Here is a 14,432-nt window from a genome sequence, read left to right on the forward strand (position 1 = left end):
CATCGGGCTATTATACCACGTCAAGTACGCAATCGGTTTCTTTTAAAAAAAAGTAAAGTATGCTCCATAAGAGCAGTAGCGCGGAAAGTTCGACTCCGAATCTTTAAGTACGAAAATAATTGCCCCGGAACGTGAGTGCATTTGAAAAACCCAGACGAAAGAAAAATAATCAACTAAAGCAACAGTTTTTGAGATTGAAGTCGGTCATTAACTTGACAAACGGCGGTTTAAGATCAACATCCAAGAGGCGTGACCCAAATGGTCTTTATGTCGAGAATTATTTGGCCAGATTTCTACATAGAATTTTGCTTTCATGAAACTGCACTATAGATGTAGGATTAAGGAAGTCTGGAGCAAAAGCTGTTGAATCTTTTGTTGTAGGTTGAAGGCAAGCTTGAAGTTCCTTGATTTTGCCTCAATCTCTGAAGATGCTAACTCTCTGACCTTTTTCTTCTTTTCTACTGGTGATCTCCCTAGCTGATCAAACCGAAATTTCTTTCTTTCTTTGTTTCGGCACTTCAGGAAGATGGATCATTGTTCTGAACCGATTGTCCTCAGTTCTCTTGATTTTGGAACTCAACTGTCGGAACCTGCGGCTCATACCTAGTGTGTGTTCTGACCATTCTCATGATCGACTTAGCTACTTTCCTTACTGCTATAATTTCAAGAATTCATTAGAGTTCATTAATTAATGGAGCCTGTTTCCTCTTGTCGAGATGTAGCTAGCCGCTTGTTCGAAGAGACCTCTCTCGGATCTGATGGTGCATAGCTGCATCATTTACAATATTTGAAAAAACAGAGCGTCGCAATTCCCATGGTATACGGAAAGAGATCCGAAAAGAGAATAACAGTAACAGCTATTACAAAGAATAAGAGGCGGTCAATATAGTGGGCAGCTTCTCCTCAAGAATCAGGATCAAGACCAGGGCCACTTTGCGTCCCTCCAAACAAAACATCGATCAACCCGACTTTTGCCAGATGAAGAATCCGAATCAGTTCCGATAGGTGGTGAATCTTTCATTCCATCTGGATGAAATGCTTTGCAACATCTAAGTCCTTGATCGCGTTCTGCTGCTTCCTCTCTATATGCAGGGTTTGAATAGCGTGGGTGCTGGATGAAAGACACATTTTTCCACCAGAGCTTAAAAGCCTGAAAAGGAGAGAGAAAGACAGTGAACATATAAATGGTGTTGAATAGCTCTCAAACTCGAGGACCTTAGTGGTCAACTTACTGGTGTCGACTAAAAGCAAGAGAGAAAACTAGCTAAAGATTACATCCCCGAAATTCAGGCCATTTCGCAATTTCAACTGTTCATCGACGTTAGTCAGTCTGACCTTCATTGACCATCTCAGCAGACTCAGCATCTCAAAGCGGTGACAAGACCCAGAGCCAATTGTATCCTCAAAAATAACATGTACACATTCAAGATTCCAAACAGCAATCTTAAAATGTCGCAATTGTGCCCATGCACCCACTAGTCTTGTGGAACTAATCTTGGGGTGGAGAGAATTGTTACCCAACTCAAGCCACCAACAAATGAACCATAAGTGTTAAGTCATTGACAGGCCTTCAGCTACAAACAATCATTGCATTACACTCCCAAAAAGCACTCTATGCCAGAGTTGTCTCCTCATAGACTGAACCAGATGTGAGTGGAACTATTGCATATGGGACTTAAAACCATGATCATGAATTAAAAAAAAAACGGAATGGAACTCAAACTAGTAAAATGACTTATCTAGGGACAAATTTTTCAGTTTTGGCACAATGGATAGTTGGCCGGAACAAAGTCAAAGAATGAGATTTTCGTCTTTATAATGCAGCTAAGATATTCACTTGGAGGTATTGCATGTAATTAAATCCTTGTCAAACTCAATTGGAGTTCTGAAAGCACATTCGGAAGTATTCCTGACCTTCACAAACTCCTGAGGAACGACCTTTCTCACGAATTTGACCCCCGACCACTTTGTTGGGTACTACATCTATACGAGATATGGTCTTACCTAACAAAAATTTATCATACCTAAATGTCAGGCATCTCTCCTCTTAATAATTTCACCTGGAAGAATTTGATCTTCCATAGTTTTACCCAAATCAAAGCTGACAACTAGAAAATAAAGGCCTAATTCAATTCTGGCATGACTTCAGGAAAGTAAAGTTAAAAAAGAAATACCCAAACAAGAGGAAAATAAAGGGTTTGACCGTCTAAGCTGATAAAAAAACATACAGACAGACTGTAAAGACAGTTTCACTCACATGCCAGTATATCCATAATGCCACCTTATGGGGCATCAACCAGAAGAATGTTGCATGATTCGACACAGTTGATGAGGAAACTCTTTGGGCTTTTAGGGTAGCTGTGAAGTAGTTACCAAGCTTGGGATGCTGAACTGAAATAGCCACAAATAGATTGTCCCCGGGAGCATTTGCTTTTATACTCCAATTCCCAAGCATGTCCTGCAATTACTTTAAGCAGGATAAAGTGTAATAAGTTATTCTTTCTAAAAGATTCGAAGGATAAGAAAAGATACTGAAAAAGAAAGTACATGCTATTTTTCAAGGAAAAGGTTTGTGAACTGCGCAGATTTCTGATACCTCTTGATAAACTCCTGTTATGTCATGATAGAGAAACAAACTACTGCAATAATAATAATGAGCAAAGTATTGCAGACACTTCTTCAAGATTTAAATTGACTTGACTATTTTCAAGATTAAGTGAGTGAAAACAATCATATAATGGGAGACAATATCCATCATCAGAAGTTGGAAATCCTTAGATAAATTTTGGCATGGATAGGTCTTCCATAAAGTTTTAAAATATTTCCAGCCAACAAAGGGTGAGGTTATATCTGGCAAGTCAGCTATTCAATATGTGTGAAGCTGGAGTGCAAAACTTCCATAAATGGAAAACTTTTCTCATCTGCTATATTTTATTTGACATGGTAGTGGGGAGCCACATGACAGGCTTTGGAGACCACAATTATGAGAAGGGACATCATTTTCACTCTCCATTAAGCACTAGAGCTTCTCTCTTAGGTCATCCATCACTTGTTCTACATATTCTAATGTAATCAAATTCAAGTTCTATGCCATGTGCATACCATTTGAACTTTGACACTGTTCTCCGAGACGTTTAAGGCTTTCACTATATTGTATTGGAAGCATCAAAACAATAATTGTTGAATGTATAAAATTCGCATCTACATGGTTAAGTCAACTTGTAAGAGATTAACTGAGAGTGCAATATTCATGCACTGAATAATGATGTCAAAGTAATCAGGCATGCATAATAATATCAGAGGTATGGGACAGCAAAGGACAAAAAGTGCAAAGGCAAAGTAAGAACTTTTAAGTCCTAGTGGGATGTATGCTCTGGTTTCTTACTTTTGTAAAGTGTCTAGTTGATGGTATTATTTAAGCATTTATGGATAAGCCACTCCATTGATAGAATGAAGATGGGACCCTCATAAATTGCCCAAGCTTTCTAAAATAATCTATTGGTTGCACAAAGAACTAAAAGCAGAGAAAAGAGAACTACATGAGCCGAAAGAATTGTACATACCATGAATGGACTGACATGCAGGGGCTTCGCAACCAGATCAGAATTTGGATTGAAAACAAACAAAACCCTCTCACCCCATGGTGTATTAGTTACCTATACCAATAAAAGTCCATCAACTAACTGCAAATGCTGACATAAAAGTAAGCATCTTCAGAAAAACACAAGATGTCTAATCATAATATAATTGCCAATTGACATAGTGAAAGGTTTTAACATTTAATGGTTGAAGTCAGTGACTGTAACAATAATCGCACAAAAAGCAAGCAAGAAAGATACGTCAGATGCATTCGCATGAGAATACAAGGAGAATATACGGGATAAGATGGTCGGCAATATATTCCAGTGACTTTACTGTATTACATATAATAAAGAGTGGTGGCTCTAAATTCGACATATCAATACGAGACCCTTACACCCCTGCATTATGCAGATTTCATACTGACAATCCTACTTTTTCGATTCTATAGTTTCACCTACTAATGCTTTAAAAACACGCACTGCTTATGTATTCATCACCATTGAATCAATCCCAGTGAGCCAAAAGATTAGATGTAGTCATAATTAGCAGATTATCCAATATCCACAATTATATAATCCATACGATAGATGTTGGGCAGGCTGGAATCCATTTCTGAAACAAGCAAGTCTCTAGTTTGTCTCTAGTTCGCTGTCCAATGCAGGCAGTAGCATAATACCTAATAAAATAAAGCAAAGCAACACCCCACTACATAAACCAAATTCCCTCAATGCTCAATGCACTAGCAGTCAGTCACATAGGTCTTAATTTTTGTGCATTCGCATATGAGGGTATCAATGGGTTCGAATCACACTTCAGTGTTGTTGCTACTACAAGTCAGTCAAAAGGGATTCTCTAGATTTCAAGAAAAACCAGGTTTGTCAGCATTTTGAACAAGCCAAAATAAGTGTGCCCACAATTCAAGCAAACCTTGTAAGCACACAAATCGGAAGACTCGACATACCTCGGCAATGCACTTGTGCAAATGTTGAGCGGCACCTTCTAGATTATAGCAATAGTACAAGCTCAATGGGTTCTGTTCATATCCCACGCTAGGAGGTATCGTCAAGAGAAATCTGCAAAAGAAAAACGAATACCTTAGCTTTCAGAACACCGCACCTCAATAACTAGAACTTAGTAAAAAGACAATTTGAACGGGGAAATGAAAGAAGAATTCACGCATTCGAAACATGCGCAGTGCAAGGCTTTGATCACAATTGCGGTCGCAGCGGAAGCGGGGATTGCGATCACATTCTTGAAATTACTTCATGACGCATGGCATGACGAAATCGAACTAAAACGAAGTAAGGGAACATTTCAAGAAATGATTACATGGGTCCGTTCGTATCAGCGAACCGTCGAGCCTCGTCGGCGGAGAGGTGGCCGGGCGGCGCGCGGGGCGCGCGGTCGAGGTCGATGAGCGCGTACCTCACGGCGTACTGGAACGAGTGGCGGACGGGGCGGCGGCGCTCGTGCCAGACGGTGCCCTCGTAGAGAGCGGCCGAGTCGCCGCCGCCATCGTCGACCGGGGAGGAACCGCCGGCGGCGGCGCGGCGGCGGAGGAGCCGGCGGAGGAGGGCGTGGAGGGGGAGGAGGAGGGAGAGGAGGAGGGACGTGAAGCACGTAGCGACGATGGAGCCCAGCAGATAGAGAGCTTCCATCGCTAATCTTGTTGTGGCGGGGAATTGCCATGTGGGAGCTTATTTTCTTAGCTTTTCGTCGCGATCGTCAGCCGTTGGATCATCGATGGTCCAATCGGGTCCGTCCATTTTTTCACTTCACAAAGTTGACCGGTTCGGCCTACTCGCCACTAGAAAAGGGCATAATTTCAGGAGAGAACTTCAAAGCGAATAACCAAACCGATGAGGACCATTTCAAAAAGTAGACCTCAGATTCTAGGTAGTAGCACCCAAAACAAGATTTTGTATTTTTTTTTTTTAATCTATGTCTTTGCACGATTCTTTGATATTCCACGACGTTCAATAATAAGTACATAATTTGAAACCACTATTTTGAATTTTCATTTTATAATTCGAATTTTTATTTTGTTAATATTTCGTATTCTTTATATTGTTTAAATATAAGCAAGTTGTGGCTATTAAAAGGGATAATTCTTTGCAATTGTTCAATTAATAATATAGTGCAATATGTGTGGAGTAAGTTCCAAATTTCAAAAAATAAAGAACTTATTCCAATAGATAAGTTTCAAGTTTTAGATAAAATATGTGCGGAACTTAGAACCGCTCATACTTAATCACCACTGGTATAATCTAGACCATTCAATTTCAACGGCAAAGCCATCAGGCACAATGATTAAATAGACTGAGATTGAGGAGAGAAGAAGAAACACCTTCTAGGCTATGCACAAGCTCTACGTTTTAATGTGCAAAAATTACGATCGCAATTTGCCTACAGACTTCTTCCATCATATACTTTATAGATTGATTCTAGTACAACCAAACACCTATCCAAATTCATGATATGTATCTTTGGCACTTTTCAATTGATGTTTGTTGAGACCAGTGAAATGGGAATAAAGACCTTTTGGTGTCCCCTTCCCCTGATTCAAGAGATCTCCAATCACCACTACTAGACTATCAATGACTAGTTTTCATATATGCTCTAAGCAAGTACATTAGGGATGTGTAAAATGGACTACCCAAATTAAAAACGCCCAAATACTAGGGTTTTCCCCAGTGGTCATCCTTCCAACTTGGAAGGGGGAGGTGGGGGCTTGGAATCCCCCACCTTTGGGGCGATTTAGTTTTAGGAGTGGATTTCAACTCTCACGCTCTGCAAGGAGACATGGCAACGATCCCAAGAATGAGTGTTAGAGTAGGAATAGAGTAGGACAAAAAAAAAAAAAAAAAAAATTAGCCCGAATTAGACCAAACCAACCGGTTGGGTCTGGTTCCTGATTCCTAAAAGTGGAATTGGTGTTTGGGCGGTCCGATTCTCGATTCCAAGAGAGAACCAGATCAAATCGATTACATATATTTTTTATTCCTTCATAACATATAACATCAAGTAGTGAAGGAAAAAAAATGACCGGTTTCATTAGATCGGATTGAGAATCGACACCCTATCAATCATATAGAGGAAGAAAATGAGTGGTTATGCTGTGAGGTTGGTCAAGTTGGAAATTATTGAAGATATTTCTTTCTTTTTTTGGGCTGGAAATTGGAGAGTTGCTATGTATATCTTTTTTCTTTCTATTATATTTTTTAAAAGCAAAAGTAAGATAAATGGTATTTTCTTTAAATATACTGATGGATAATTCATTGGTATCCTCAAAGTTAATTTTAGGTTGAAATATTATTTTCACCTCATTTTTTTAAGGAGACAAAGTTTCCTTTAATCATCTAATTCAAATTTAAAGATGAGGACACTACCATCCCTTTTCTTTTGTAGATTTTCTACCTCTATGCAAGATCTAGTTGCCCAAACAAAAAATTACTTTATTTATGTGTGTTAATGGATCACCGAAAGTAAGCAAAAAATGAGATACATAGTTTCCGTTCATGTATCTCATTAATTCGAGTTCATGTAGCTCTTGAATTCGTGTGTCTACTTAATTTATAGTTCATGTATATCATGGATTCTTGTATCCATTTAATTCATGTATCTTCTAGATTTTTGTATCTATTTAATTCAAGGTTCATGTACTGCATCTATACATGAATTTTAAAACTCTATAAATAGAATTCAAAATCTTCATTCCTTTAAGAAGTGAAACACTCACATCTACTCCCTTCAAGATTTCTCTAAGCATGCCGATTTTAAGAAGTGTTCAACAGAGTACTGTTCGTATAGTGCTGATATCAACAGATTTGAGGTGTTGTATCTCTGAAACTAATCGTCTTAAGGAGGTGTGGCTAGCCATACCTCACCTCTAATTACTATTTCTTATTATTATCACTTTCTCCAATTTATTATTTTCTAGTTACAACAAACAATGTTATGTATTCATCCCTCAATACGTTTCTTCTTCTCCTCCTCCTCTTTATATATTTTTCAACAATCTTAAGACATTTATCGTTATCATTGTTTGTTGGGTTTACCAAAAAATCAAGATGGCTAATAATAATGATGTCCAGAATGTTCCCGGAGACGTTCCTATGGTTGTTTCGATCGGTGAGCTTCAAACCTCATAGCTTGATGTTATGGCAGCAAATGCTGCAAGCCTTAAAACCATCCATGGTGGTATTGGTACAAGTTGCCTAATTGATATATCCGAGACCATTTTTCAAAATAGTACAAGTCAAATGGCGTATGGTCTAATTTCTGGAGGGTTCTGGAGGGATGGTTCAACAGGCTTTGCCTAGTTTGATGGTAACACCTCCAATAATATTGAACACGAAACCAAAGAAATTCACTAGTGTGGGCTTTAAGTAGTGGTAGAAGAAAATATTATTCTATTTGACCATGCTAAATCTAGCAAAGTACTCCAATAATAAGTCCAAGTGAGCAAGATGTCATGACCCTTGGGGCATTGAAGGCTTGGAGGCATGGAGGCTTCCTATGCCGAAACTATATTCTTAACTGTTTTGTGAATTCTCTATAGAATGTTTATTGTAACATTGAAAGTGCTAAACAATTATGGGAGTCCTTATAAAAGAAATACAAAACTAAGGACGTAGGCACCAAGAAATTCGTGGTTGCCAAATTCCTAGAATTCAATATGATAAATTATATATCTGTCATGAATCATGTTCAAGAATTACAAATAATTTCGAAGGACATCTTTGCTGAAAGAATGATACTTAGTGAATCATTCCAAGTGGCAATTATTATTAAGAAGGCAGATTATTATTAAGAAGCTGCCTTTGAGTTGGTAAGACTTTAAAAAACTATTTGAAGCACAAACGAAAAAAGATGACCTTGAAGATCTCATTCCGCATCTCATAATCGAGGAGGACATTAGGAAGAATGCAAACCCTCCTATGGAACTGAAGATCAACACTGGGGAGCTTTCCAATTCCAAGAAAGATAGGAAAAGGAAGAAGTCTTTTCAAGAAAAAGACAAGCAGATAGAACAACCCTAGAAATTCCAGGGACAATATTTTGTTTGCAATAAGCATGGCTATCGGGCTAAAGATTGCAAGAAGCGCCCAAATAAAGGCAATGGCAGTAGTGCAGCCATGCAGCTAAATTCGACAAAGCAATAAGATGCTAACAGACTTATTGCTGTGGTGATGTTTGAGGTATCCTTGGTGTCAAACAGTACCAAGTGGTGATTGGACGGTGGTTGGACACAAGTACCACAAATCACATTTGTGTAGATAAATACATATTCTCATATTACGAGAAGGCTGAGGAAAAAGAGAAGCTCTATGTAGGTAACTTTACAACAACAAATATTGCAAGGAGAGGAAAGGTGATCGTGAAGTTCACCTTTGGCAAGGAAATCACATTGCTAAACATACTACATGTACCGAAGATCCAAAGGAATCTCATTTTTGGGCCCATACTTGTTAAAAAAAGTTAATCGGATAAATTTGTATTTTCCAAAGGGGGAACATACATGGAGAAAGGGTACTTGTATAATGAGTTGTTCAAAGCCAATGCGGCTGTCATTGATGTAAACTCGAAATTCTTGTATCCAAAGGCTAGTAAGAAAGAAAAATCTTCAATTTACACTATTGTGTCCCCTTATATATGGCATGGTAGATTAGGACACGTAAACTATAGTACAATGAAAAATATAGCAGACTTAGGGCTAATTTCAAAGTTTGAGTTGGATGTCCATTACAAGAGTAAGACTTGCGTTGAGGCTAAGTTTGCTAAGAAATTTTTCAAGTTTGTTGAAAGAACAAGTGAATCTCTACAATTAATCCATAGCGATTTATGTGATTTAAAATTTGTAGAAAGTAGAGGTGGAAAGAAGCATTTTATCACTTTTGTAGATGATTATACTCGATTTTGTTATATTTATCTGTTAACTAGCAAAAATGAGACTATGAGCATGTTTATCAAGTATAAAAATAAGGTCGAGAACCAACTTGATAGACCAATTAAAGTACTCAGGTCTAACAAATGAGGAGAATATAGTTATTCCAACTTAAAAAAGTTGTGTGTTAGTTTGGGAATAATTCTTCAAACAAGTGTACCTTACACTCTGTTTACAAAGGAGGATAATATAGTTATTCCAACTTAAAAGAGTTGTGTGCTAGTTTGGGAATAATTCTTCAACTAACTGCACCTTACACTCCAAATAGAGCTCTAAAGAAGATGGCTAACACCATACTCTTAAGTTCGGGTTTACCTCAAAATTTGTGGGATGAGGCAATTTTAATTACGAACTTTATTCTTAATAAAGTGCCCCATAAGAAGACAGGTAAAACTTCATCTGAGTTATGGAATGGAAGGTTGTCATCCTACAATTTGTTGAAAGTGTGGGAGTGCCTAGCCAAAGTGGCGATTCCTCCTAAACAAACTTGATTGAGACCTAAAACAGTAAATTGCATATTCATTAGTTATGCTCAAAATAGCAGCCCATATAGATTTTTGGTTTAAAATTTGAAAATGTGGAAATCCATGCCAATACTGTTCTAGAATCAAGGGATGCTAAATTCTTTGAGGACATATATCCTGTGAAAAGAATTCAAGGTGAACCTTCTCAAAAGAGATCTAGAGAATCTGAATCTGAGAATGATGAAGTTTTGGCTAAAGAAATTGAACTTTGAAGAAGCAAGAGGTCACAGATTGAAAAGTCTTTCGAACCTAATTTTCTAATGTACATATTAGAAAGTGAGCCTCAAACATTTCAAGAGGTAGTACCAACTCTAGTTGCTCCTTATTGAAAAGAAACTATTGATAATGAGATGGATTCTATCCTAAGTAATTATACTTAGGAATTGGTTGATCTTCCATCAGGAAATAAACCAATTAGATGTAAATGCATCTTCAAAATGAAGCATAAAGCTGATGGTTCCATAAATAAGCATAAAGCACGTCTTGTTGCCGAAGGGTTTAGACAAAGAGAGGTTTAGACTACTTTGATACTTATTCACCTATAATAAGAATAACATTAGTTAGGATGTTGACTGCAATAATTTCGCTATACAATTTACAAGTAGATCAAATGGATGTGAAAACAACCAGAAGGATTCAAGGTCAAAGATAAGAACACCAAGTGTGTAAGCTTATCAGATTATTGCATTGACTTAAGCAAGGTCCCAAACGATGACATGAGAAGTTTGATTATGTGATGATCCAAAATGGGTATAAAATCAATGAGTGTAACATGCGTGCGTATGCTAAATCCACGTCAATTGGATAAGTACTTATTTGTCTATATGTTGATGATTTGCTGATTTTTGGAGATAATGCTGAAGTTATCAAAATTGCTAAGAGTATTCTCAAGAAGAACTTTGAGATGAAAGACTTTAAGTGTTGCGATGTTATACTTGACATCAAAGATGCGAGTAATCGTTTTCTTTAATAATTCTCGAATTTATATTTTCTAGTTACAATAAAGAGTGTTACATATTTATCCCCTAATATGTTTCTCCTCCTCCTCCTCCTCCTCCTTGAGTGGTTATTTGTTATAAAGCATTTAAAGCACTATGTTTTCATTTTTCATTTTGATTTTCCTTATTTAATTATTAGCTTTGCTAAAAAGAAATCTTCAAGAGACCTTCTTTTTTTTTTTCCGATTGTGATTATGTTTACTTTAATGTTCTACAATGTAATGAATAATTTCTAATTTAATCATACTTCTTATTATATTCTAATTCCAGTTTTACACACATTGGCGTATTCTATAAATAAATATGTGCTGACTTATGATATGATTGGGAAATCATATACACTTGTGGTTAATAAGGTGGCCGAGTGTCCTAATGAAATAAATATGGGCAAACCCTATTCTATTTCTTGTTTCTCATTGCCCTTCTCTTCTAAAATCAGTTCTTCTACTTTGTATGTTAGAATTATTACGATACATCGTACTTGAAAAGTTTCACATCAAAAAGTGGATACGGTGTGAGTAATTAATATATCTTAATCGGGTCATAGCTTATTGATTTAAAGTTTTTAGTGAATGTAAGCTCAACTCGGACTCCCAACAAAAATAATCAAAAAAAGTTGGGAAAAACACATCGGAAAATGCCGAAAGTTCCTTGAAAATTGTCTTTTTATAATTTGCCACCCCCGTGGAAATTGTCTGGAATTATTAAAATTAATGGTCCTTTTTAGCCAATTTAAAAATTAATGGTCGGCTGTTACTGTCAATGCAAGCAACATGATCGCACTTAGATTCATGTGCTTCTCAATTATACATGTTTAGATTTGAAGGTTGACCACGCCAACCCATAATGACTATACAATCACTCGATTTTTTTTTTTTTCTGGGAAATAAATTGTTTGTACAGATGTTATATTTCTGGTGCAAACTCCAGTGTTTTTTTTTTGGTCCCTTTTTTTCGATTTTGAGAGAGAGAGAGAGAGAGAGAGAGAGAGAGAGAGAGAGGCCTATATGAGGAGAATAATAATTATAATTATAATTAAGTCTATCTCTACCAATTTTTTTCACTAAAGTCCATTTGTTCTGTGAAATTATACATTTAAAAATTATTTTTCTAAAAATAATTAGTTATATTGCTTAGAATAATTAACTAATAAAAAAATATTTTCATTATCAAAATAATTTATACTTAAACATTTTCGTTGACAAATAGAAATACTTTTCATTCACTAACTTTTGAAAGTAAAAGAAGCGAACATTTTTAGGAAAGTGATTTTCAAATTATTCATTTTTATCAAAACAAACAAATTTTATAATATATTTTTGTCAGTAGTATTTTTTTTTGATAACTTAATTAATCAGTTTAAATTCGTTATATCTAGAAGGGACAATGTCTCAACAACAACAAGGGCAACCCATACTTCACGAGCCAACTGCGTACCTTGTCCTCCTTGTCTCCCTTGCGAAATTAATGCAAATTGTTCCTATTTAAAATGAATTAAATACTATATTATGTTACATATAAAGGAACATAATAGCTAGCCGTGAAATATTTTGGGGAATGTGCAGAATATTGATAAACCATTTTTTCCCAAGATTCAGAAATCGATCTGAAAATCTGAAAAATGACAACTGGGGAATTTAATTATAGAGAATTTTCGCAATTTTTTACAGCCTTTGTGATCTAGCCAACATGTGGGGGACTAGCAGTCGACATGTTGGAGGTGTACATGCCCTTCATTGCACTTAAAATAAAATAAAATAGGGACAATTTAATAATTTGCAGTCGTGACCTAGAAAATATATTATTTAGGGCAAGCAATAACGTAGGAGAAAGTGTATACTCGGAAAGAGTACGTGTTATTTAACCGATGCATTGCATGTGCATGGCAAAAACAATGAAGCAAAATGACACCGGCCATGGACTTGCTAAGATTTAATATGCTAGATTGATCTAATAAAGTACTTAGGCTAATAATCATTGAGAAATTCCAACTCCTTCGACCCAACACAGGTGATGGAAACTACTGAGCTAGATTACGTTAAAAGCAAAAGGAATTTTCGGTCTATAGATAAGCTAGTAAAATCGTGGGTGTGCCGGGTGACTAGGGAATTTGTGGGTTAACAAGCTTGTTTGTAGAAGATTAAGCAAAAGTAAAAGTACATTTTTACTTTCCTGTCAAAATTTAAAGTGTCATTAAAATTTCAAAAAATTGTAATGAAATATATATGGACCGATGGGTCAATATTTGGATGTTGTGAGAGCTTTGAACATTGCAGATTTTAAGAAAATAAAAGTGTATGCATCATAAAATTTGAAAATCCTTTTGGCATTTCAAAGGGAGACATTTAAAATAATCGATATTAAACAGTTCAAGTATATGCCTTTATATATGGATCGGCATGGTACAAATTTCTCAATTCATATAGCTAGGGACACGATGGATCCTCTTCCACTTTTCTATGATTTCATGGAAAATCAATAATTTGAAAAAAAAAATTCATAAAAATGAACTAGTTAAGAAAAAAAAATTTTCATTATCAAACCCAATTTACCCCTATAATATTTTTGTTTATGATAAAATGTGTTTTGTTAATTTAGTTATATAAGTGATACATGCAATCGGTTTTAGAAATAATACTTTTTGAATCGTTGATTTTTTTTTTATAAAATAAACATAACCTAGGTATGTCAACAATTGAAAGAAATAAAAAATATTGTAGATCTCAAAAGACATGTATTATATATAGCTATTGAGCGACAGATGATGCTACGAAAAAGTTCTTTTAAAGAGAGTGGATCTAATAAAAATTCTTCAAATAGTTCCATTATGAGGACATAGCTCCAAATAAACCAATGTAGTTCAAGCAACAGGGATAATATAGGTGCCAAATAAACCAATGTCATAGTTGCAAATGCACCATATATATAGCCCTTCACATGGTACAAAAAAACATGGCTTAGGCCTCTAAATGCCACTTTTCATGACCCTTAACTTTAATTTTCCCAAGTCTAAAATCTGAGTTAATAATACAATTTTAGAGTGAAACCGTGCGTCCTCCAGCACTCGTTTGATTTTCTTTTCTCAGTCATTTCACATCACATCTACTCTCTCACCAAAATTACAAAATCACACCAAAGAAAATATAATTAAAATAACAAATTAAAAAATAAGTACCAATGCCTCCTCCAATTAATTGTCTGACCACCGGTCCCCTCAACCAACAACCCTCCCTCACATATTCCATACGGCCGTACAGATTACAAAAAAAAAAAAAAATAAAATCAATTCCTCCAAAAAAAATATAAAAATTAATTTCTCTAATTTCACATCCTATGACTATATATAGATGGCAAGGCATTGCACTTTCCAACTTCACTCCA

At 36.0% G+C, this 14,432-nt stretch overlaps 1 protein-coding gene across 1 annotated transcript; it reads right to left on the reverse strand.

Annotated features, from left to right (window-relative positions):
- Positions 1-670: 670 nt before the first annotated feature.
- Positions 671-5,246, reverse strand: LOC104444365. Its single transcript, XM_010058022.3, has 5 exons — positions 4,912-5,246; positions 4,544-4,655; positions 3,564-3,656; positions 2,258-2,458; positions 671-1,150 (listed from the first exon to the last, which is right to left on the reverse strand). Exons 1-5 carry the CDS (start codon positions 5,238-5,240, stop codon positions 917-919), a joined length of 969 nt encoding a protein of 322 aa, XP_010056324.2. The 5' UTR covers positions 5,241-5,246; the 3' UTR covers positions 671-916.
- Between the last annotated feature and the right edge of the window lie 9,186 nt (positions 5,247-14,432).

This window comes from Eucalyptus grandis, chromosome 5, assembly GCF_016545825.1.
Source record: "Eucalyptus grandis isolate ANBG69807.140 chromosome 5, ASM1654582v1, whole genome shotgun sequence".
In the NCBI taxonomy this organism is placed as follows: domain Eukaryota; kingdom Viridiplantae; phylum Streptophyta; class Magnoliopsida; order Myrtales; family Myrtaceae; genus Eucalyptus; species Eucalyptus grandis.